This window comes from Crinia signifera, chromosome 5, assembly GCF_055691185.1.
Source record: "Crinia signifera chromosome 5, ASM5569118v1, whole genome shotgun sequence".
Lineage (NCBI taxonomy): Eukaryota > Metazoa > Chordata > Amphibia > Anura > Myobatrachidae > Crinia > Crinia signifera.
Genome location: NC_139221.1, coordinates 12,048,590 through 12,074,906, shown reverse-complemented (window position 1 = coordinate 12,074,906; position 26,317 = coordinate 12,048,590). Strand labels below are relative to the sequence as shown.

The 26,317-nt window shown below is 47.5% G+C and overlaps 2 protein-coding genes across 7 annotated transcripts in view; one reads left to right on the top strand and one right to left on the bottom strand.

The window, feature by feature from the left end:
- The window catches only part of ALS2CL (ALS2 C-terminal like), a 104,029-nt gene extending 85,063 nt beyond the window's left edge, over positions 1-18,966 (top strand). For all 6 annotated transcript variants that reach the window (XM_083186685.1, XM_083186684.1, XM_083186686.1 and 3 more), the window contains 8 exons: positions 1,958-2,115; positions 2,761-2,829; positions 3,066-3,242; positions 5,567-5,609; positions 9,800-9,861; positions 13,227-13,376; positions 14,502-14,598; positions 16,425-18,966. In XM_083186685.1, the coding sequence (XP_083042811.1) occupies positions 1,958-2,115; positions 2,761-2,829; positions 3,066-3,242; positions 5,567-5,609; positions 9,800-9,861; positions 13,227-13,376; positions 14,502-14,598; positions 16,425-16,472 (804 nt within the window). In that variant the 3' untranslated portion in view covers positions 16,473-18,966. The remainder of the gene's footprint in view (positions 1-1,957; positions 2,116-2,760; positions 2,830-3,065; positions 3,243-5,566; positions 5,610-9,799; positions 9,862-13,226; positions 13,377-14,501; positions 14,599-16,424) is intronic.
- Positions 16,780-26,317, bottom strand: part of JMJD4 (jumonji domain containing 4) — a 322,213-nt gene continuing 312,675 nt past the window's right edge. The window contains exon 6 of the mRNA XM_083186687.1: positions 16,780-21,685. Within this exon, the coding sequence (XP_083042813.1) occupies positions 21,380-21,685 (306 nt within the window). The 3' untranslated portion in view covers positions 16,780-21,379. The remainder of the gene's footprint in view (positions 21,686-26,317) is intronic.

Genomic DNA, 26,317 nt, shown 5'->3' with positions numbered 1-26,317 from the left:
AGAGAATATGTGTGGTCTGTACAGTGGGGGATGTGATTGGATAGGACAGAGGATATGTGTGGCCTGTACAGTGGGGATGTGATTGGATAGGATATGTGTGGTCTGTACAGTGGGGGTGTGATTGGATAGGAGAGGATATATGTGGTCTGTACAGTGGGGATGTGATTGGATAGGAGAGGATATGTGTGGTCTGTACAATGGGGATGTGTTTGGATAGGAGAGGATATGTGTGGCCTGTACAGTGGGGATGTGACTCGATAGGAGATGATATGTGTGGTCTGTACAGTGGGGATGTGATTGGATAGGACAGAGGATATGTGTGGCCTGTACAGTGGGGATGTGATTAGATAGGAGAGGATATGTGTGGCCTCTACAGTGGGGATGTGATTGGATAGGAGAGGATATGTGTGGTCTGTACAGTGGGGATGTGATTGGATAGGAGAGGATATGTGTGGACTGTACAGTGGGGATGTGATTGGATAGGAGAAGATATGTGTGGCCTGTACAGTGGGGATGTGATTGGATAGGACAGAGGATATGTGTGGTCTGTACAGTGGGGGATGTGATTGGATAGGACAGAGGATATGTGTGGCCTGTACAGTGGGGATGTGATTGGATAGGATATGTGTGGTCTGTACAGTGGGGATGTGATTGGATAGGACAGAGGATATGTGTGGTCTGTACAGTGTGGATGTGATTGGATAGGACAGAGGATATGTGTGGTCTGTACAGTGTGGATGTGATTGGATAGGACAGAGGATATGTGTGGCCTGTACAGTGGGGATGTGATTGGATAGGACAGAGGATATGTGTGGCCTGTACAGTGGGGATGTGATTGGATAGGACAGAGGATATGTGTGGTCTGTACAGTGTGGATGTGATTGGATAGGACAGAGGATATGTGTGGCCTGTACAGTGGGGATGTGATTGGATAGGACAGAGGATATGTGTGGACCGTACAGTGGGGATGTGATTGGATAGGACAGAGGATATGTGTGGTCTGTACAGTGGGGATGTGATTGGATAGGACAGAGGATATGTGTGGACTGTACAGTGGGGATGTGATTGGATAGGAGAGGATATGTGTGGCCGGTACAGTGGGGATGTGATTAGATAGGAACGGTATATGAAGGCTAATGGCAGGTTTTGGAATTTGATAAGCTTGCCTGAAGAGATGAGTTTTCAGGGAACGCTTTAGATTTGGAGACTGGAGGAGAGTCTTATTGTGCTTGGGAGGGCATTCCACAGAGTGGGTGCAGCCCGAAGAAAGTCTTGCAGTCGGGAATGGGAGCGAGTAATGAGTGTGGATGAAAGAGGTATTCAATACCAAATAATTTTACTCACACACAAAGCCATAAACCAAACTACACCAACATGCTGTACATCTCTTCTCTTCTAAAATATCTTCTAACCCAACCTCTTAGCTCCTCACAAGATCTACCTCTCTCATCCACATGCATGCTTGCTCTCCTTTAGGATTGCCGGACCTTACTCAGGCTGCACACACGGTGGAATCCTCTCCCATGCACTATAAGACTCTCCTCTAGTCTCCAAACCTTCAAGCATTCCCTAAAAACTCACCTCTTCTGGCAGCATATCAGATTCTAGAACCACCTACTGTACATAAACTTCATAAACCTTTTGTTATCCACTCACATCCCCACTGTAGTGTCCTCACATATCCTCACTTCTTTTCTCTCTGTTCCATTTGCCATGCGATTTACATACAAATCATCCAACCCATCTTAATCTATCTTCAAAATGCTGTTATCAAGTTTAATCTGGTTTGTAACGCCCTATGATATGCCTATCATATTCCCATAATGGCTAAGGGGGTGTGGCTTATCATAAAGCAGACGTGGCTCCACAGGGATGCAGGTAGTGGGTGTGGCATATTATGGCTAAATTTTTATATTGGTTTATACCGGTGTAACCAGCAAAGGCTATTTCCTTCCAGGCTTTCGAATCTTCTCACCATCCTTTGAAGAAACACATAAAGATGCTGTCCGTGGCTTTCCAGGCCACGTATTCTGGTCTTGGGGCCAACCTGCATCTTCTGAGCATGGCACAGGAGGAGATCAAGTACTATGCTAAAAAGCTGTGGGAGTTTTTCAGGTAAGTTGTCATTTCCAGGATGGATATATATCCCAATATGAATGGAACGATACGTTGACGATGTCTGTAGCCCTTATCAGGAAAAATGCAGCAAGAGAGAGATCTGACAGCAATTTTGCAGCCAGATATAAATAGATGCACTATTGCCAAACTGAAAAGCAATTTATTATTTCATATAGGTTTTATTATCAAAGGGTTCCTTCCCAAATATAAATCTGTGGTCTGAATTATACAGTACTAGTTAAAAGCCCGTCAAAATGACAACTTCTGCATTCACTTTGAGCTGTGACCGTTTTTACTTTCACTTTGAGCTGTGACAGTTTTTAGCCCAAACTCTCCACCCCACCCCTAGTCCCTATCTGCTCCTACCTCCAATCTCTGTCCTCACAGCTCCCTCTCTCCATATCCAGCAAGTTTGAAACCGATCACTGTCCCTTGAAAAATTGCTTTCACTTTCTGTTGTGACATCTTTTAGCACACAAAGGAGTAATTTGGTCCGTCAAGTGGCCTCTAGTGGTCACTGGCGGGACCTCACCTTATAGAGGTGAGGAGAAGTTAGCATATATATAGATATTCCCTTGAAATGGTTTCCCATTAAACAATGTACATTAATTGATTGCACGTGTTTTTTTTTTTATTGGAAAGGGCCTTAATTGCGATGACAGCAGATACAGTGGACCAGCCGCACCCCAGAGTACAAGACGAAGATATAAGGTAAGTGCTTATTCCTTATTCATTGGGGGCAATGATTTGCCTGCCTAGTTGTGGTAGGTAAAGTAGGGATGTGCCTTCTGTTCCCATTATCCAGCCAATCCCAACCTACTACCACTTAAGGAAAACCTGTAAGCCTATTATATTGCAGCACCATAATATACATAACGTTCTTTAATTAAGTACAAACTGGCGAAACGCGTAATTTTAGAGACTTAACTTGTATCTTAAATTTGCAGTGAGGACCTGAACCCCTACACCCTCATTCTCCCAGCCATCGTTCCTCGCTTTCACCCCGACCTCTTTATGCTGTACATGCTGTACCACCAGCATGAGGATGCCCTCTACTGGCAGGGGATAGTACGCCTGGGTGTCCTGACTGACACCAAGTTGCTGGAGTTTTTGGATGTACAGAGGTGAGCAAATCTAGGGCTTAACATGACCTCAATTCATTGCAAGTAAATACACAAATCAGAAATGTATAAAATCTTCTGAACACTTACAAATGGCTCAAGGTTGTCAGAGTTATTGTGTTATGATTTAATATAATCTAGAAAATACTGTAACATCAATGAGTTCCTCCCTTCATTGAGCTGAGGTGCAAATTGTGGGTGAGGGGGTGCTTGGGTGCAGTTGGTAAGTGAGGGAGAGTTGGGGTGTAGTCAGGTGAGTGAGATGGCATTGAGGTGAATTTGGTATGGTGAGGGGCAGATGAATTTGTCAGTGAGTGAATGTTGGAATGCACCTGGTGGGTGATCGGGAGCTTAGGTCTAGTAAAGTGGGGATGCAGTTGGGGTGTAATTGGTAGGGGAGGGGTAGTTGGGGTACAGTTGGTGGATGAGAGGGAGTTGGGGTGTAAATGAGTGGTAGTTGGGAAACAGTTGGTGGTTGAGGAAGAAATGGGGTGTAGCCTGGTGGTGTTGGGAAGTTTGACAGCAGTCAAGTTGGTCAGGGGGAGTGCAGTTGGGTGGTGAGGTGGAGCTGCTGTGCAGTTAGATAGGTGAGAGGGAGTTGGGGTGCATGGGTGGGTGGGGAGGATTTGGGGTGCAGTTGGCTTTGCGGGAGATGGGGTGCACAGGTGGGTGAAGAGGAGTGCAGTTGGGTGAGATGACATTGGAGTACAGTTAGATAGGTGAGAGGGAGTTGGGGTGAATAGGTGGGTGAGGAGGAGTTGGGGTGCAGTTGGGTTGGCAGGAGTTTGGGTACACTGGTGGGTGAAGGGGCGTGCAGTTGGGTGAGAGGACGTTGGAGTACAGTTAGATAGGTGAGAGGGAGTTGGGGTTAATGGGTGGGTGGGGAGGAGTTGGGGTGCAGTTGGGTTTGGTAGGTGAGAGTGAGTTGGGATGAATGGGTGGGTGAGGAGGAGTTGGAGTGCACAGGTGGGTGAAGAGGAGTGCAGTTGGGTGAGATGACATTGGAGTACAGTTAGATAGGTGAGAGGGAGTTGGGGTGAATAGGTGGGTGAGGAGGAGTTGGGGTGCAGTTGGGTTGGCAGGAGTTGGGGTACACTGGTGGGTGAAGGGGCGTGCAGTTGGGTGAGAGGACGTTGGAGTACAGTTAGATAGGTGAGAGGGAGTTGGGGTTAATGGGTGGGTTGGGAGGAGTTGGGGTGCAGTTGGGTTTGGTAGGTGAGAGTGAGTTGGGGTGAATGGGTGGGTGAGGAGGAGTTGGAGTGCACAGGTGGGTGAAGGGGAGTGCAGTTGGGTGCGAGGACGTTGGAGTACAGTTAGATAGGTGAGAGGGAATTGGGGTTAATAGGTGGGTGGGGAGGAGTTGGGGTGCAGTTGGGTTTGGTAAGGTTTGGGAGGTGAGAGGGAGTTGGGGTGGGTGGGTGGGGAGGAGTTGGGGTGCAGTTGGGTATGTGAAGTAGAGTGCAGTTGGGCTGGTGCAGGTGAGATAATGGCTAGGTAAGATGTGGTAGGACAGGATAAGGTGCGAAGTTGGGGTGCAGTTGGATTGGCAGGAGTTGGAGTGCACAGGTGGGTGAAGGGGAGTGCAGTTGGGTGAGAGGACGTTGGAGTACAGTTAGATAGGTGAGAGGGAGTTGGAGTTAATGGGTGGGTTGGGAGGAGTTGGGGTGCAGTTGGGTTTGGTAAGGTTTGGGAGGTGAGAGGGAGTTGGGGTGGGGAGGAGTTGGGGTGCAGTTGGGTTTGGGAGGTGAGAGGGAGTTGGGGTGCATGGGTGGGTGGGGAGGAGTTGGGGTGCAGTTGGGTTTGGGAGGTGAGAGGGAGTTGGGGTGGGTGGGGAGGAGTTGGGGTGCAGTTGGGTTTGGGAGGTGAGAGGGAGTTGGGGTGAATGGGTGGGTGGGGAGGAGTTGGGGTGCAGTTGGGTTTGGTAGGTGAGAGGGAGTTGGGGTGAATGGGTGGGTGGGGAGGAGTTGGGGTGCAGTTGGGTTTGGTAGGTGAGAGGGAGTTGGGGTGAATGGGTGGCTAAGGAGGAGTTGGTGTGCAGTTGGGTTGGTGCAGGTGAGATAATGGCTAGGTAAGATGTGGTAGGACAGGATAAGGTGTGAAGTGGGGCATGTGAATATGATTCTGCAGTCTGTAAATGTGTAGCTCCATATAAGTAATGTAAGTACTGTAGATGTTATTCAGTTACACCTGGTGTTACACCAGTACCTTGAATGTCACTAGTGAATTCTGCAATGGTCACAGATGCCTGTGTGTATCCATGGTACATTACTGGTTATACTACATATTATAATGCACATATAATCACATATGTCTCTGTAACTGTTTAGGCAGCTGTGGCCTTTAAAAGATGTGAAGCTGACAGCCAATCAGGTAAGCCCCTAGTTGTGTTTAGGCGCATGTGTTTGTGTGTGTGTATGTTGTGTGTGTGTGTGTGTGTGTATATATATATATATATATATATAATTATAATGCGGGGAGGGAGCCTTGGACTGCACGCCCTAAATGTAGCTGCTCTGCCAATGAGAATAGTTATAATTATGTCAATGTTAGATGCTTAGCATAATTTTTGACCAAAAATATGGGCCCACTAACCGTGACTAGGTGCCCTCTGGTGGGTCCCTAAGGTTCAAGTCCAGGGCACCGGACCCTCCAAGTCATCACTAGCACACCGCCTCAAGGTATCGCATTAATGAGAAGCGTGAATAAGTGTTACATAAGGAAGAAGGGGAAGCTGTGTGTTAATATGTGTTACATTGGTGAGAATGATAAAAGGTGTTACATAGGTAGAACAATGATTAGGCGCTATAATAGTGCTAGATAAAGTATTACAATGTGATGCTCAGCCAGGAAACACCAACCCAGCGGTCCTAGTGCCTGCAGCTCACCCCTAACACCGGCAAATTGTATAAATGTATTCAGGACTGTCCCAGTATGCAGTTTGTAAATTCCAGAAGCCCATTAGAATTCCAACACTTGTGTGTAGATGGAAGGGACGCAGGTATGTAATCATATCATCGGCTTGCTTTCTGTGCTTCCCGGATGCTGCTTGGAAATGGCGTTTGTCTGTGACATTCTGCATGTTTCACCCAGTCACCCACACCCTCGCAGCTGCGTTTTATTGGTACATGTTTAGCGCTATATTCCCTCAACAGTTTCTCCTTCATCCCCTCTACTTGTCGCACTCTTCACCCTGTATCAGTATCATTATCTGGGTTATTTTGCATTGTGCATCACCCCATGAGAACTAGGGTTTTGCCAAAGCCATAAACTGGTCAGATTAAAGCTGGCACTGCCCAGTGCTCTGCCCACTATTCTGGTTAATGTCTACTCATGGAGAGAAGTGGTTGGTAAAGTCTAAGGGCAGTATTCAATGAGAAATATCGCCGTGTGCCGCGAATCCTGTATAGGATTCGCTGCACACTCGCTGCGTTCCGGAGGGCTGGCTGCCACTCGCTCTCTACGTATTCAATGTCGGAGGGGCGACCTCGCGGCGAATCTTAACCCCTGCAGCGGACAAGCGTCTCCTTGCCTCCTTGCCTGCCCCAGAACGTATGTGGGGGGGAGGTGGGCTCCCCGGGAGCCAGGCAGCACAGGCTGCCCCCCCCCGGGAGAGCCAACAGGGGACCGGGTATATTCACTGCTCCCGATCATGCATATGTAATGATCGGGTGCAGTGAATATATGAATATCTAATGAGCGGCTCGGCTCCCGGCCCCCTGCTGGCTGCTCTGTGAAAAAAATATATATATATTTTTTTAAATTAAATATATATTCATGTGCTATAAGCACATGAATAAAAATAGCATGCCCCTTCTCAGAATAAAATTCTTGATTTTTTGACACCAAAATTAAAACAAAAAAACTTTTATTTAAAAAGTTCACATTCCACTTCTCCATGAAAAGATGGAGAATTGCTACACGGAGAGACACGGCGAAAATCACTCAGAAAGACGGCGAGAAGCGCACATTGAATCGAGTTGCTCGCTTTTTGAGAGCAAAAGTCTCCATCCAACGCGAGAAAAGCACAAACTCGCCATAAAACATGGCAAATTTTTTTCATTGAATACTGCCCTAAGTAGCCAAACAGAATATTAAAGGGTAAAATATATTCAACACTACTCTTGCGCAGTCCCCTGGGCAGTTCTGACCCAAGCGAGTGGTAATACGTCTGTATGACTCTATACATACTTGGTAACCTCTGCCTGCCAGTGCTGTGAGATGGTAAGGTGTACTGTATACCCTCTTGCCCGTCCTGCCCCTCCTCCCTATAGCACCACGGAATGCCCCTTGGTTCCTACTAACCGTAATGCTGCATGCATTGGGCACGTCTCACCATGTTTGGAGAAAACAAAAAAAATCTAAAAAGTTTCTGGCGCCCTCATCCATGGTCCGCAGGTCAGCAAGAGGCCGGGTGTCCCCAGCAAGTCGCTGCCCACACCTCGCCCAAGGAGGAAGGTGAGACCTGTTAGCAGTAAATGGATGCACTGGGGGGGGGGGGGTCTATTGGTGTTACCTGGGGTGTTGCCAGTCTATCAAGGGGGGGTACTCCCTGTAGTGTAATATGGTGGCGCGGTGAGGGTGCGGCGCAGAGCACAACTTCTTCCATGTTTCTTCTGACCTCCTTCCTACCGGGATTCAACCAGGGCTTCATGGGAGCCCAAAAATATGGAGCGAATGACCACATCATTTACACTTGTGTAAGTGCACTGCTGTGCGTTCATCTCATTTCACTACACTGGTTAAACACGCTACAGTATGAATGACAGTACGAGCAGGCCATACTCGAGCACCGAGCGCTATGGAGCGAGCAACGGTGTAGATTTGAATGAAACACTGAATCAATAATCAACAAACAACACAGTGGTACTGACAGGGTTAATTTGATGTCTAATTGTGTCTCATTGCGTTAAAACACACAGGGGCTGCTGACAGGGGCACCGATGCTGCAATGATAATGTAGTCCTTATTTGGTGTAAATAGTTAAGCAGGACAGAAAAGAAATTGTCTCGGTGCGGTGCACCAATAGGGAGAGAGAAATCACAATAAAATATAACCTTTATTGGTTTATTTAAAACTGCGAAGTGTTTATTAAAAAACACATTTACAAACAAAGTGAAGGCGGTGCGTAAAACAGCATGTGCAAATCTGACGTGTGTCAAGTAATAATCTCTTTAAAGAATATATAATAATAATAATAATAATGTATTGAGGTTCCTTTATCTGCACATTGGACTTATGAGAATATTTACAGGCTCCCCTGTTTCTTAAGTCTGCATTCGAATGTGTAAGATATTTATATCTAAGGACCTCAATGGAGTAGAAAGGTGACAGTTTATAATTCTTCATTTTAACTGTCAGTTTATGTAACGTAATATGCTGATTCTACTGATATACATGGAAGAGTACCAGTACTGAGTTGATTGATAAACCAATTAATATAGCCCAGTCATAGGATGATAAATTTGCATGAAACGCTGAATTGTCAATCAATAATCAACAAACATCACAGTGGTACTGACAGGGTTAATTTGAGCACATTTGAGCAAATCGTCACGGATAACCTGCACAGAATTGTTCCATATATGTGTTCACAATACTTAACGGTATACTTTTTATGTAATTAACGATGAACCCCTGTGGTACTGACAGGGTTAATGGAGTACACTGACAGAGTTAATCTGCAGAGTTCCTCCCCCGATGAGAGTATGGTGCAGACTCAAATGGGACATGTAAATTACTTTAGTTAATAATAGCGGCATTGGCAATATGAGGTTGTCTGCCCCTTGTGTGTGCAGTGCTCACATCAGATTAAGTGAGCTGTGTCACACAGCAATGCGGCTACGAGGCAGACACACATCTGGCAACTGAGTGTATTAGCCCTTAAAAGGGCTAGTGTCTGGAGATGCTAGATAAGTAGCAAGTGAGCGGTGGGAGGAGACAAACACAGTGAGTTTTCACACGGCTGATGGTGCCGGCGCACGCTTCGCTATTACCGCTTCCTCAGGAGCATGCAACGGCATAGGTTTTACACGACTAAGTGTCTCATTGCATTTAAACACACTGGGGCTGCTGACAGGGGCACAGATGCTGCAATGATCATGTAGTCCTTCTCTGGTGTACATCTGTGTTCATAAATGTGTCCTTATAGTCATGTGTCCATATAAGGAACGGCATTAGTGTGTCAGTATAGGGACCGGCATTATAGCCATGTGTCAGTATAAGGACCGGCATTATAGCCATGTGTCAGTATAAGGACCAGCATTATAGTCATGTGTCAGTATAGGGACCGGCATTATAGTCCTGTGTCCGTATAAGGACAGTCATTATAGTCATTATTTTTTTTACTAATTTGCGTTTCCGGTAAAGTGATACCGCTGCAGGACTCCAGAGGAATAAGTATAATGTATGGGTGCAGTGTGGGTCCCCCTGGACCCGAAGGCCCATGTGCACCACACATACACTGCACCCATTATAGAATGAAAGGGAACGGTATTAGTCACGTGGTTTTGATGGCAACAGGGTGGAAATGGTCATACTGAGTGTTGTTATTTGTTTTTCAGAGATATTCGATAGTGAGACACAAGTGCTTCAATTCTGCCACCGAGTGTCTCCAGAAGATAATGTAAGTACATAGACCCCCCCCACCAACACTCCGCTGGCCTGCCTTTATAGTTCCGTAGAAATCACCATTAAGTGCTGGTGCTGTTCCTGCGTACGTGTACTGTATATAAAACAAACTATTTAGCTTTAATGTAATGAGAATCACACCCAAATGCAGTGAGAATCTCCTGTTCAGTGCCACCCTATGCATCTGATTATTTGAAATTTCACAGATAAACAGAAAGTGCTGTACGCAGTATAGGGAAAGCTGCAGTATGTAGTGCTGTACACAGTATAGGGAAAGCTGCAGTATGTAGTGCTGTACACAGTATAGGGAAAGCTGCAGTATGTAGTGCTGTACACAGTGTAGGGAAAGCTGCAGTATGTAGTGCTGTACACAGTATAGGGAAAGCTGCAGTATGTAGTGCTGTACATAGTATAGGGAAAGCTGCAGTATGTAGTGCTGTACACAGTATAGGGAAAGCTGCAGTATGTAGTGCTGTACACAGTATAGGGAAAGCTGCAGTATGTAGTGCTGTACACAGTATAGGGAAAGCTGCAGTATGTAGTGCTGTACACAGTATAGGGAAAGCTGCAGTATGTAGTGCTGTACGCAGTATAGGGAAAGCTGCAGTATGTAGTGCTGTACGCAGTATAGGGAAAGCTGCAGTATGTAGTGCTGTACGCAGTGTAGGGAAAGCTGCAGTATGTAGTGCTGTACGCAGTGTAGGGAAAGCTGCAGTATGTAGTGCTGTACACAGTATAGGGAAAGCTGCAGTATGTAGTGCTGTACACAGTATAGGGAAAGCTGCAGTATGTAGTGCTGTACACAGTATAGGGAAAGCTGCAGTATGTAGTGCTGTACACAGCATAGGGAAAGCTGCAGTATGTAGTGCTGTACACAGTATAGGGAAAGCTGCAGTATGTAGTGCTGTACACAGTATAGGGAAAGCTGCAGTATGTAGTGCTGTACACAGTGTAGGGAAAGCTGCAGTATGTAGTGCTGTACACAGTGTAGGGAAAGCTGCAGTATGTAGTGCTGTACACAGTATAGGGAAAGCTGCAGTATGTAGTGCTGTACATAGTATAGGGAAAGCTGCAGTATGTAGTGCTGTACACAGTATAGGGAAAGCTGCAGTATGTAGTGCTGTACACAGTATAGGGAAAGCTGCAGTATGTAGTGCTGTACACAGCATAGGGAAAGCTGCAGTATGTAGTGCTGTACACAGCATAGGGAAAGCTGCAGTATGTAGTGCTGTACACAGTATAGGGAAAGCTGCAGTATGTAGTGCTGTACACACTATAGGGAAAGCTGCAGTATGTAGTGCTATACACACTATAGGGAAAGCTGCAGTATGTAGTGCTGTACACAGTATAGGGAAAGCTGCAGTATGTAGTGCTGTACACAGTATAGGGAAAGCTGCAGTATGTAGTGCTGTACACAGTATAGGGAAAGCTGCAGTATGTAGTGCTGTACACAGTATAGGGAAAGCTGCAGTATGTAGTGCTGTACACAGTGTAGGGAAAGCTGCAGTATGTAGTGCTGTACACAGTATAGGGAAAGCTGCAGTATGTAGTGCTGTACACAGTATAGGGAAAGCTGCAGTATGTAGTGCTGTACACAGTATAGGGAAAGCTGCAGTATGTAGTGCTGTACACAGTATAGGGAAAGCTGCAGTATGTAGTGCTGTACACAGTATAGGGAAAGCTGCAGTATGTAGTGCTGTACACAGTATAGGGAAAGCTGCAGTATGTAGTGCTGTACACAGTGTAGGGAAAGCTGCAGTATGTAGTGCTGCACACAGTATAGGGAAAGCTGCAGTATGTAGTGCTGCACACAGTATAGGGAAAGCTGCAGTATGTAGTGCTGTACACAGTATAGGGAAAGCTGCAGTATGTAGTGCTGCACACAGTAGAGGGAAAGCTGCAGTATGTAGTGCTGTACACAGTAGAGGGAAAGCTGCAGTATGTAGTGCTGTACACAGTAGAGGGAAAGCTGCAGTATGTAGTGCTGTACACAGTAGAGGGAAAGCTGCAGTATGTAGTGCTGTACACAGTAGAGGGAAAGCTGCAGTATGTAGTGCTGTACACAGTAGAGGGAAAGCTGCAGTATGTAGTGCTGTACACAGTAGAGGGAAAGCTGCAGTATGTAGTGCTGTACACAGTGTAGGGAAAGCTGCAGTATGTAGTGCTGTACACAGTAGAGGGAAAGCTGCAGTATGTAGTGCTGTACACAGTATAGGGAAAGCTGCAGTATGTAGTGCTGTACACAGTATAGGGAAAGCTGCAGTATGTAGTGCTGTACACGGTATAGGGAAAGCTGCAGTATGTAGTGCTGTACACAGTGTAGGGAAAGCTGCAGTATGTAGTGCTGTACACGGTATAGGGAAAGCTGCAGTATGTAGTGCTGTACACGGTATAGGGAAAGCTGCAGTATGTAGTGCTGTACACAGTATAGGGAAAGCTGCAGTATGTAGTGCTGTACACAGTAGAGGGAAAGCTGCAGTATGTAGTGCTGTACACAGTATAGGGAAAGCTGCAGTATGTAGTGCTGTACACAGTATAGGGAAAGCTGCAGTATGTAGTGCTGTACACAGTATAGGGAAAGCTGCAATATGTAGTGCTGTACACAGTATAGGGAAAGCTGCAGTATGTAGTGCTGTACACAGTATAGGGAAAGCTGCAGTATGTAGTGCTGTACACAGTATAGGGAAAGCTGCAGTATGTAGTGCTGTACACAGTGTAGGGAAAGCTGCAGTATTTTTTGCCGCATACTGTATTTATTAATGGATGAAAATTAAGAATTGATTTTCCTAAATACATCCTATTGAGTCCACTCTGAACATTTAGTCTCACAGAGCTACACACGGTCCTTTAAGTTCCATGTCTGCTATATAAAACATAGAAGAGCAATTTATACTGCCCCCATTGCGCAATAAAGTCGGAATCCCGGCGGTCAAAATTCCGCCGCCGAAATCCCGGCACTTTGTCCCTCTATGGGTGACCACGACACCCATAGAGGGAGAATAAATTAGTGTGCTTAGCGTAGCGAGGTACCGGGCCCGTTGTGTGGCGAGCGCAGCGAGTCCGCAAGGGGGGGCGATCCACGTCCGTCCCCCCTTGTCGGGATTTCGGCGGTCGGGATTCTGGCATCTGGATTTTGACCGCCAGGATATAGTACCAATCCCGTTGCACCAAATGTGTTGAGCACTAGAACGTAGAATATAGACAGCACGGCAGGATTCCCACATTCCCCCCCCAAGGGAGTACTGATGTCCTCTAGTCCATTAGCCAGTGTGATCATACGTTCCGGTGTGGTGATCACATTTCCTACTCCATGGTCACTGATAAACATTTCATGTTAATCCACAAAATGTGTTTCTTCAGCTCAACCGTGGACCCAGAGGAGAAGCTGGAAATCATCCTGAAGACCTACAAGGAGATTGAAACAACAGTGTCGCGAGTGGTCAGTAAGGACTATAAACTCCCTATGGACGACTTGCTGCCACTACTGATATACGTCGTATCTCGAGCAGGGTAATATACATTATGATGTAATAATGTCACACAATGGCCTTTCCCAAAAAGGGGTCCGGAGGCATAGCCTATTTACGGTGCTGCCAACCATTTGTGGCACCGTATAAATAAAAAGTAATAATAATAATAGCCATTCACCAGACACAAGTGACATCACCAGTATCTGGGCTGATGTTAGAGCCTCAGTGATGTCACCGTTTAATAGTGATTGGCCACCTGTTAGTAAAATGGGTACTTGTGTATTTTGATGGCACCCATCGCATCGCATACCATAACGCATACGATGGTATGCGATGCGATATCGTACGACAGTGCATGATGGCATACAATTTTGAAATTGTATGCCATTGTACATGGCATACAATGCCATACGATGCGATGCGATTAAACATTGTATAAGCACCCTAATGGGTGCTTATACAATGTTAAGCACCCTAATGGGTGCTTACAATGTTAAATGCACCCCCACGCCACCCCCCCACTATAAACATGAACCCGAAGCGTGGCGAGCGCAGCGGTACGCGTCCTACGACCTTTTCATACCCCCACTATCCACGTCGGCGTGGAGTTGAGAATAGAATAGTGTGGCGAGCACAGCGAGGCGAGCGGACGCGGGTACCTGTGAAGCCCGCGAAGGGACGCGTTTACCTGTGAAGGTATCCGCGTCCCCTCGCGGGGCTCGCCACGCTTCGGGCTCGGTGGCTCGCTGCGCTCGCCACACTATTCTATTCTCAACTCCACGCCGACGCGGATAGTGGGGGTATGAAAAGGTCGTAGGACGCGTACCGCCGCCCCTCGCGGGCTCGCTACGCTTCGGGTTCACGTTTATAGTGGGGGGGTGGCGTGGGGGTGCATTTAACATTGTAAGCACCCATTAGGGTGCTCAAAAGCACCCTTTAGGGTGCTTATACGATTTTTGATCGTGTAGGGGGTCAAAATCACGTCGCATCGCATCGCATGCCATCGGGTGCATGGCATGCGATGCGATACGTTCATCGTACGACGGACATCGGGGGCGCCGCCAAAATACACAAGTACCGTAAAATGTAGTCCTACATGGCTGCTCCCACTCTGCACACGGTATTTTTTCTTGTATATGATGTTTTATTTGTGTCGTCTTTCCAGGATACAACATTTGGGAGCAGAAATCCACTTTATCCAGGACCTGATGGACCCCAGTAACCGGGGAGGAATATATGACTTTCTACTGACTGCGCTGGAGGTGGGTGGTCGCGTTTCTCCCCTGCTCAGTGTCCTGCCACATAAGGCCAGCAAGTCCATGCATCTATAGATCGATTGTCAGATTGGGCTGGTTGGAACATAATCCTGGTAATGGATGAGAGCAAATGACAGTTGACCTTTTGCTTTGAAATGCTGGAAAACTGACAAACTGCCATTCAGATATTACCAGGTGTTTGTTCTAACAAGCCCAATCTGACAATCGATCTGTAGATGTATGGCCACCTTTACTCCCAGGTAAAAGTATATAGCATAAGTCCAAAAGTACAGCTCGCACCGATACCGATCCACAAGAAAAATACAAACAGCTCCGCCTTCAGGGTCAGAGTACAAACTCTTCATTAACATCAAACAAAAGTGTGATGAGGTCATTTCTCCAGTGTAATCTATTGGTCAGTCCCCTCAGGTAGCTGGAAGCTGGTTGGAAGGCAGCTTGGTGTTTAGATCATGTCCATGAGGGTTTCTACAGGTTTGCCCAGTGATTCTGCAGGGGTCTTCCGCCGTTAATTTCCGTTTACATGTTACTATCAGTAATTATCTGTGTCTATAACTTTAAAAACTAAACCAGCTATCATAATATAATCTATATATGTCATAATATAAATCATTACTTCATTTATACAATGTAATAAGAAATACAGCGATACTAAACATGACTATAATAAAACATTCTAACACTAAATCGTAGATAGCTGCTGATCTCTGTATAAATATAACACACTTCTTCAGCTCACAGGGATACGGTCGTATTGTCCACAGCACTTACAGTAGGTCGACACCGTTGGGTCGACAGGTGGCAAGGTTAGAAAGGTGTCTAGGTCGACATGGGTGAAGGTCGACAGATGTCAAGGTCGACATGGTTTTAGGTCGACACAGAGTTAGGTCGACAGGTCGAAAGTTTTTTTTGAGCCGACAGGCGGTATTTCATGTCCTACCATCCACTAGGGCGTAGTGGGAGAATAAAATAGTGTGCCAAGCGTAGCGAGGCACCGTGCCCGAAGCATTGCGAGAGTAGCGAGGGGCTGCGGTTGACTTCCAACTGTGTCCATGTCAACTGTGTCGACATTCGGGTAAAAAAAACCTGTAAAAAAACCCCGTCGACCTTCCGACCAAACCCATGTCGACATGACACTGTGTCGACCTAAACCCATGTCGACTTTCACCCATATCGACCTAGACACCTGTCAACCCAACGGTGTCGACCTAAGTTCTGTCGACAATACGATCCACACCCAGCTCACACGGGGCAGATGTATGAACTAGCGTTGATGTGCATTTCTGCACATAACGCTAGTTTACTGGGGCTGGGGGGATTACGTTTTTGCAGATGTATTATCAGCGCACCTAACGTGCGCTAGGGACAGCCCGCCGAGTCCCCTGCAATCCCCCAGTAATTAGCGACCGGGGCAATGTATTAACAGCCGCCTAGGCGTTACATCGCCCCAGCCGCTTCGCCAGCTCAGGGCTAGCGTTGTCCTATGCCCACTGCGGGGACAACGCTAGCCCTGCTGCTGGCTCCGGGCTGCGCTGGAGATCTCGCATGCACAGCGCTGTGGGGGCACGGATAAGGAGAGCATTGTCTGTGAGCTGATCCTCCCCATTGGAACTGACCGCTGCCTTGACATCTTCCTACAGCATGATCAGCCGCGTTATGCCAAAATGAATCCTGCTGCTACCAGTTTGGCCATGTACATACAGGCGTGCTCTGGTCATGGGTAGACTGGCAGAACCCACATGTATGGTCAGGGTGAAATAACCAGGAATACTTATTTAGCTGGCCACAAAAAACGCATCTTTCTGTCTCCACAGTCCTGCTATGAACACATTAAAAGAGATGAAATTCGGCTTTTCAAGTGATGGAGCCTCCGTTTTGTGACTGGTTGCAATGAAAACCGGTGGACAACGAAACCAAGCTTATCAGAACTATCCATAATTACGTCATGATAGCACTTTAACCCACGGTAGCACTGAATTTTAGTTGGGTTGACTGCACGTTTTGTCACATTACATGCATGTGTGAGAAAGAGATGTACTGTAGATTCACTCGCTGCCAACAGATGGCAGTGTTTTGGAGACACAAAAACGGACAGTAGACAGAGATATATATCTATATATAGATATATACATTTTATTAAGTATACATCTGTACACATAAATCACGAACATGTAGAGGAAGTGTATACTGTATGGTGTTCATTCTGGCATCATGCACCTTTCAGAATCCACTTCCACTTTCCTGCCTGGGGTGCCACTCTCTGCTGTGGCGAGTCTAGCAGTTTGGTCTGTATCTCTCTGCTGAAATACAGATCAGTCTGTGCTAGAAGCACCCAGGCAGAAAAGATGACCTGCACAGGTTTTGAAAGGCGCGGGATGCTAGAGTGGACACTATAAAAAAAAATATATGTATAAATATATAAAACTGTCTGAGAATAGTCATACTATTTCTGAAAAGTAATAGGAAGGTAATGTAGGATTGGATCCACCTACTGGCCAGGAGAAGTACTGCAAAGAGTGGTCATTATAATAACAGCCTGCTTGTCATGTTTAGAGGCAATTCTTGACTTCCCAGTCTCTCCTAGACAAAGGATCCTACTGTATTTATTAACATAAGGGTTCGGTTAATGTAGCCAGGAAATAATCAAATGAGTGGTGTGTCTAATAATAGGGCAGCCAGACAATAAAAAAAAAAAAGAAACACATATCACGATAGTTGGTACAAAGTCAATGCAACTGCTGATTTTTATACTTAATATTGAAATGTTCATTTATTTTGTCACAATATTATCTTATTCATAATTGCAAAAAACAGACAGACATGTAACAATGATTGCTTTGGGTCAAATATAATCATCCAGGTGACATCCACAGACAACTGCAGCCGCCATATATACGGGAATTATTTATTATAGAGTATTGCAGTAGAGGTGGCAGCAGTCATGTAAATATCCGCCAAATATCGCTACACTACAGGACGATTTTGAAACAAAGTATTAAATTATTTATGGGGCTTTTGGTATTAAAATGTAAGGTTTTCATGTTCTGTTTTTGGACACACATCCGAAATCTCATTCTATGCAAAGTGGAGTGAATAATGTAGACACTTGATGTCACGCTTAAGTTTTTGCATCTTAGTGATTGGCTTTGTACAGAGAAGTGAATTATTTATTGTAACTAGACGAGATATCGGTACAATTACAATAGTCTAGCTTTGGCCATTTAAAAATAGCGCGTTCCACAAAAGAAGACAATTTCCCCTGCATTCTGTACTATAATGCAGGATCCTTTAGTAAAATATTAGCGGTTCATATATTTAGCCAGTGACCGTGTCGGATCCTGTATGCCGCTGCCAGAGAAAATGACTTTAATTTCTAACGGACTATCAGTCAATTAGGGTCACGCTGCCTATTAAGTTTAATCGCTGTGCTGAGTGAAGCGGCGTGATGACAGCCATTAAAATTACAGTAATAGCACATAAAATAATAGTCTGCTCTAGAACGATGATCATTCTTGCAAAAACTATGGCGGCCTTACACTAGGAAGAACTTATATTAAACAATGTAGTAATTATACACACATCCAAAATCAGGCTCTTCTGTATGGGAGCCCAGATAATGCATAAGTACCGGCTCTTCTGTATGGGAGACCTGATTCATGTTTGGAAGTAAAACAAAAAAAGCAAGTGACTGGGTAAAACCATGCTGCACTGCGGTGGGGGCCGATGTAACAGGTGCGGAGAAAGTTCATTTTGGGTGGGGTTGTTCAAACTGGCAACTAAATTGTAGCATAAAAAGAAAGATAATATCTGTGAGCTGCATGCAAATACGGTTGGTATTTACAATGCACAGAAACAATATTAATGTATTTGCCCCCCTTGCAAGTTAGTTTGTTCCAGACACAAAGATACTTTCTTTTTCTTTTGCCTTACTTAAAATCAAGAATGAGGCCGTAACTCCCGTTACTTGCAGATGCTGCTGGGAGTATTTTTAGAGTTATCTAGAGCAGGGATTCTCAAACTCGGTCCTCAGGACCCCACTAAGTTCACGTTTTCCAGGTCATCCGGCAGGTACACAGGTGCACTCATTACTCATTGACACATTTTAAAAGATCCACAGGTGGGGCCAATTATTTCACTTGTGATTCTGTGAGGAGTTGTCATATTTTGAACTAACCAGCACATGTACAAATATAAGGGTCTGATTCAGTGTTGATCGCTAATTAGAAATACACTGATTTATTCTTTTGTATTACTTAGACTTGGATAATATTACACAAAGGGCGATCCAGACGGACCGCTCTGTTCCCATCAAATTCTATTTCTATGTAAATAAACCGATTTTTTTTTTAAACTACGTATCAGATGACTTTATTTCGACCTTTTGATTGTAGAACTAGACACTATAGATCTAAAATAACGAACCCGTTTTCCAGTTGTCGCCAGGGTCACTGCTTTACTCCGACTCGTCCTTCACACTCCCGTGATTAGTGGAGCGTGGTGGCGTCATGGCGTCACAATCACACCACTCGCCCCTGCATCTTCCATCGGACTGCAGCTTAAATGCTGCCAAGTCATGTGTCACAAGTTATTTCAAACTTCCTTGTGGGCCCAACTTCGCTAGTGATGCCAACTCTGTGCTGGCGGACCGAGAGATGTTTAGCCCTGTGGCAGAGGGTATCCCCCGGTATAGTGCCACCAGCCCTGGCTGATCTGTGCAAACCGCCGTGAGTATGTACCAGGATAGAGCCTAATAAACCAGTGGGAATTGTAAGTGGGTTGTTTTTAGAAGACAAGAACAACCCCCAGTAAATACTGAATTATGATGCAAATTGGTTCACAAATACCTGAAAGAGGGACGCTCGGTAACTAAAGGTTGCGTACACACGGGGGCGATTATTGCAAATATCGCTGGAAATATGGTCGCTGATCGACCATATTACCCGCGATGGGATAAATCACTGAGTGCGCGCTCCTGTTTTCAGCCCCTGAATGGTCGCTGGTCGGAGGAGCATGCTCCTCCGACCAGCGACTTCCCTGCCTCTTCTCCCAGCAATGTGACATTTTTATCTGCGACCACCTTTAGGAATAAGATTGACATTAAATGCTGGACACATACAGGAATCAGAGGGACAAATGAATGTCAAATTCTGGGTTTTCTCACTCTGGGCCAGATTCTCTAAGCTTCAAAAGTGATAAAATGGAGAGTGATAAACAGCCAGCCAATCAGCTCCTGTCTGGCATTTTTCAAACACAGTCTGTGACATGTCAGGTAGGAGCTGATTGGCTGGCTGCTTATCACTCTCCATTTTATCACTTTTGAAGCTTTTTAGTTACATTTTGGGGTATAAGCAGATCAATGGTGTGACGTACCAAAAATAAAAGTTGCACCACTAGATATAGATGCTGCACTAAGGTCACCAAACAAATAGAAGCTTTTGTTTTTTTTGTTGTTGAGAAAACATGTAATAATGGGGTGTCCCAAATGTGAGAACGGGTTGTAGTGTGAAGCAGTCTGATCAAAATGTGCAGGAGTGCAAAAGTCACAAAAAAATCAGAAAGGGACTAGTTTCGATACAGGAGGGTAAGGGAAAAATTGTGCACGGTTCCTAAATGACCTCCAGTATTATTCTCATTGCCTAGCAAATTCTCAGGTCAAGTCTGTTGGCCCGGTAAATTTGCCTTTCAACGTAGGTTGTTTATCAGTGTGATCGTAGTGTTCACTCTAGGATTTTTTTAGGGTAGGGTGCTGACCACCAGACATGGGGCTGACCACCAGACAGGGCACTTTTTTCAATTGTAAAAAGAAAGAAGAAGAAAGCAGCCAGCGCTGGCACTTTTAAAAAAATCGGGATGGCACATTTTATATTCGAAATTTACAACAGAAACACACACAAAAATGGGGGATGGGGATAAAACTGCACTAGGATTACGCCCATTAAACATTGTCATACTCTGCTATGTCCATTACATATTCTGTCATAATGAAAATAACACATTATAGCACACACTGTAATGCCCCTTTACACATTATACCACACACCATAATGCCCGTTACACATTATGGCACACACTGTAATGCCCCTTACACATTATACCACACACCATAATGCCCATTACACATGATGGCACACACCGAAAGTTCTCAGTGGCATGTCAGCACGACGGGGGGCACTGTAAGGACGCACAATGCCACACACAAAAAGTGCAGGGTGCATTTTGAGGTTCTAAAAATGGGCAGGGTGCAGGGAACACTATGATCGGGTCAACCCTGGTCGAAATTGCCGGGTCTCCAACCCAGCTTTCTACCGGGGTTGGAAATCAGTGTTGAAAGGCAAATTACTGGATAGAACTGCTTGAACCAGGAATTTGCCTAGCAGTGAGAACGGGGGTCCGGAGCTGCAGTCCCCGGCATTTGTTCTTCATACTGGCGGTGTGAAAGCGGTATTAGTAAATTAGCCCCATTATGCCCTTATTCAATGGAAACAGATCTAAGACGACTGTCATAGGATTTTCTTTGCTCATCCACAAGAGTTCTTATTACAGGGGACAATGTTCAAAGCCCATTAGCATCTGATCTGGTCATCTTCTGTAGGAACAAAGCACATCTTATAGGAAGTATAGCAGGGAACCATGAAAAACACAATGCTCTTTTTATTCCCGGATCCTCTGCAATGCCAACATTCCCAGATATTTATATGTTCTACCCGGAACAAAGCGGATGCAGTAGGATATATGCCTGTAAATAAATAGCAGGAGATGTCATCTAAAATCAAGGCGATGGCTGACAACCAATCAGCCGCTGCAGCTGGGACAGTAATTCCCCAGGAGGTGAAGTTAAAATCTTGTTGTCCACTTTTTGAAAGTCTTGATTGGCAACGAGTATGGTCAAAATATCAGCGATTTTCCCAATATCGGAACGTGAATGTTGGGGACCGGGCACCATTACGTCTACTAACCCCTCCGGAGGGCAGCCCTGGGGGGCGTTCTCCAGCTCCCGGATCCTGTGCTCTGCTATAGTCTTCAGGAAAGTAAAAAATTCCTTATAATCGATGCCGCTGCAGGATTTCATGATGACCTGTAAGAAGAACGGGGTCCGGTCAGTGCTACTCACATTATTCCTGATTTATAATTATGTTCTAACAAATAACATGTCACTAATGTGTGTGAGTGTCAGCTCCATGGTACAGTACATAGCAGGTGATCATGGTTATTAACCAGCCATACATGGGCACAGCATGACCGAAACTGGGACAGATGGTATTTTACACCAGTCCAGCTGCCGGGGAACAGCAAATCCCAGAATGCATTGCCAAAGTTTTGCTCTTGCCAGGGCATGCTGGGATGTGTAGTTATACAGGAGCAGGAGTGCTACAAGTTGAATACTGTAATTGCTGTATACTCATACAAAGCCTATTTGTCTGCTTTGAGGAAGATGGTCTATGAGCAAGTTACTTATCTCCCTGCACCAACTGTAATTCTGCCACTGGTTACTGACACCCCCTGCACCTGTTGTAGTTCTACCACTGATTATTGACACTCCCTGCACCGGCTGCAGTTCTGCCACTGGTTACTGACACCCCCTGCACCGGCTGTATCTCTGCCACTGGTTACTGACACCTCCTGCACCGGCTGTATCTCTACCACTGGTTACTGACACCCCCTGCACCGACTGTAGTTCTGCCACTGGTTACTGACACCGGCTGTATCTCTACCACTGGTTACTGACACCCCCTGCACCGACTGTAGTTCTGCCACTGGTTACGTACACCCCCTGCACCTGTTGTAGTTCTACCACTGGTTACTGACACCCCCTGCACCTGTTGTAGTTCTACCACTGATTGACACCCCCTGCACCTGTTGCAGTTCTGCCACTGGTTACTGACACCCCCTGCACTGGCTGTAATTCTGCCACTATTTACTGACACCCCCTGCACCTGCTGTATCTCTACCACTGGTTACTGACACCCCCTGCACTGGCTGTAATTCTGCCACTGGTTACTGACACCCCCTGCACCGGCTGTATCTCTGCCACTGGTTACTGACACCCCCTGCACCGGCTGTAGCTCTGCCACTGGTTACTGACACCCCCTGCACCGGCTGTATCTCTACCACTGGTTACTGACACCCCCTGCACTGGCTGTAATTCTGCCACTGGTTACTGACACCCCCTGCACCGGCTGTATCTCTGCCACTGGTTACTGACACCCCCTGCACCGGCTGTAGCTCTGCCACTGGTTACTGACACCCCCTGCACCGGATGTATCTCTACCACTGGTTACTGACACCCCCTGCACCGGCTGTAATTCTACCACTGGTTACTGACACCCCCTGCACCGGCTGTATCTCTGCCACTGGTTACTGACAACCCCTGCACCGGCTGTAGCTCTGCCACTGGTTACTGACATCCCCTGCACCGGCTGTATCTCTACCACTGGTTACTGACACCCCCTGCACCTGCTGTATCTCTGTCACTGGTTACTGACACCCCCTGCACCGGCTGTATCTCTACCACTGGTTACTGACACCTCCTGCACCGGCTGTATCTCTACCACTGGTTACTGACACCCCCTGCAGCGGCTGTATCTCTACCACTGGTTACTGACACCCCCTGCACCGGCTGTAATTCTGCCACTGGTTACTGACACCCCCTGCACCGGCTGTATCTCTGCCACTGGTTACTGACACCCCCTGCACCGGCTGTAGCTCTGCCACTGGTTACTGACACCCCCTGCACCGGCTGTATCTCTACCACTGGTTACCGACACCCCCTGCACCTGCTGTATCTCTGTCACTGGTTACTGACACCCCATGCACCGGCTGTATCTCTGCCACTTGTTACTGACACCCCCTGCACCGGCTGTAGCTCTGCCACTGGTTACTGACACCTCCTGCACCGGCTGTATCTCTACCACTGGTTACTGACACCCCCTGCACCGACTGTAGTTCTGCCACTGGTTACGGACACCCCCTGCACCTGTTGTAGTTCTACCACTGGTTACTGACACCCCCTGCACCTGTTGTAGTTCTACCACTGATTGACACCCCCTGCACCTGTTGCAGTTCTGCCACTGGTTACTGACACCCCCTGGACTGGCTGTATTTCTACCACTAGTTACTGACACCCCCTGCACTAGCTGTAATTCTGCCACTGGTTACTGACACCCCCTACACCGGCTGTATCGCTTCCACTGTTTACTGACACCCCCTGCACCGGCTGTATCTCTGCCACTGGTTACTGACACCCCCTGCACCGGCTGTAGCTCTACCACTGGTTACTGACACCCCCTGCCTTGGCTGTATCTCTACCACTGGTTACTGACACCCCCTGCAGCGGCTGTATCTCTACCACTGGTTACTGACACCCCCTGCACCGGCTGTATCTCTACCACTGGTTACTGACACCCCCTGCACCGGCTGTATCTCTGCCACTGGTTACTGACACCCCCTGCACCGGCTGTATCTCTGCCACTGGTTACTGACACCCCCTCCACCGGCTGTATCTCTGCCGCTGGTTACTGACACCCCCTGCACCGGCTGTATCTCTACCACTGGTTACTGACACCCCCTGCACCGGCTGTATCTCTGCCACTGGTTACTGACACCCCCTGCACCGGCTGTATCTCTGCCACTGGTTACTGACACCCCCTGCACCGGCTGTAGTTCTGCCACTGGTTACTGACACCCCCTGCACCGGCTGTATCTCTGCCACTGGTTACTGACACCCCCTGCACCGGCTGTAGCTCTGCCACTGGTTACTGACACCCCCTGCACCGGCTGTATCTCTGCCACTGGTTACTGACACCCCCTGCACCGGCTGTATCTCTACCACTGGTTACTGACACCCCCTGCACCTGTTGTAGTTCTACCACTGATTGACACCCCCTGCACCGGCTGTATCTCTACCACTGGTTACTGACACCCCCTGCACTGGCTGTATCTCTACCACTGGTTACTGACACCCCCTGCACTGGCTGTAATTCTGCCACTGGTTAATGACACCCCCTACACCGGCTGTATCGCTTCCACTGTTTACTGACACCTCCTGCACCGGCTGTATCTCTACCACTGGTTACTGACACCCCCTGCACCGACTGTAGTTCTGCCACTGGTTACGGACACCCCCTGCACCTGTTGTAGTTCTACCACTGGTTACTGACACCCCCTGCACCTGTTGTAGTTCTACCACTGATTGACACCCCCTGCACCTGTTGCAGTTCTGCCACTGGTTACTGACACCCCCTACACTGGCTGTATCTCTACCACTGGTTACTGACACCCCCTGCACTGGCTGTAATTCTGCCACTGGTTACTGACACCCCCTGCACCGGCTGTATCGCTTCCACTGTTTACTGACACCCCCTGCACCGGCTGTATCGCTTCCACTGTTTACTGACACCCCCTGCACCGGCTGTATCTCTGCCACTGGTTACTGACACCCCCTGCACCGGCAGTAGCTCTACCACTGGTTACTGACACCCCCTGCACTGGCTGTATCTCTACCACTGGTTACTGACACCCCCTGCAGCGGCTGTATCTCTACCACTGGTTACTGACACTCCCTGCACTGGCAGTAGCTCTGCCACGGGTTACTGACACCCCCTGCACCGGCTGTAGCTCTGCCACGGGTTACTGACACCCCCTGCACCGGCCGTATCTCTACCACTGGTTACTGACACCCCCTGCACCGGCCGTATCTCTACCACTGGTTACTGACACCCCCTGCACCGGCCGTATCGCTTCCACTATTTACTGACACCCCATGCACCTGCTGTATCTCTGCCACTGGTTACTGACACCCCCTGCACCGGCCGTAGCTCTGCCACGGGTTACTGACACCCCCTGCACCGGCCGTATCTCTACCACTGGTTACTGACACCCCCTGCACCGGCCGTATCTCTACCACTGGTTACTGACACCGCCTGCACCGGCTGTAGCTCTGCCACTGGTTACTGACACCCCCTGCACCGGCTGTAGCTCTGCCACTGGTTACTGACACCCCCTGCACCGGCTGTAGCTCTGCCACTGGTTACTGACACCCCCTGCACCGGCCGTAGCTCTGCCACTGGTTACTGACACTCCCTGCACCGGCCGTATCTCTACCACTGGTTACTGACACCCCCTGCACCGGCTGTAGTTCTGCCACTGGTTACTGACACCCCCTGCACCGGCTGTATCTCTACCACTGGTTACTGACACCCCCTGCACCGGCTGTAGCACTGCCACTGGTTACTGACACCCCCTGCACCGGCCGTAGCTCTGCCACTGGTTACTGACACTCCCTGCACCGGCCGTATCTCTAGCACCGGCCGTATCTCTACCACTGGTTACTGACACCCCCTGCACCGGCCGTATCTCTGCCACTGGTTACTGACACCCCCTGCACCGGCTGTATCTCTGCCACTGGTTACTGACACCCCCTGCACCGGCTGTATCTCTGCCACTGGTTACTGACACCCCCTGCACCGGCTGTAGTTCTGCCACTGGTTACTGACACCCCCTGCACCGGCTGTATCTCTGCCACTGGTTACTGACACCCCCTGCACCGGCTGTATCTCTACCACTGGTTACTGACACCCCCTGCACCGGCTGTATCTCTGCCACTGGTTACTGACACCCCCTGCACCGGCTGTATCTCTGCCACTGGTTACTGACACCCCCTGCACCGGCTGTATCTCTGCCACTGGTTACTGACACCCCCTGCACCGGC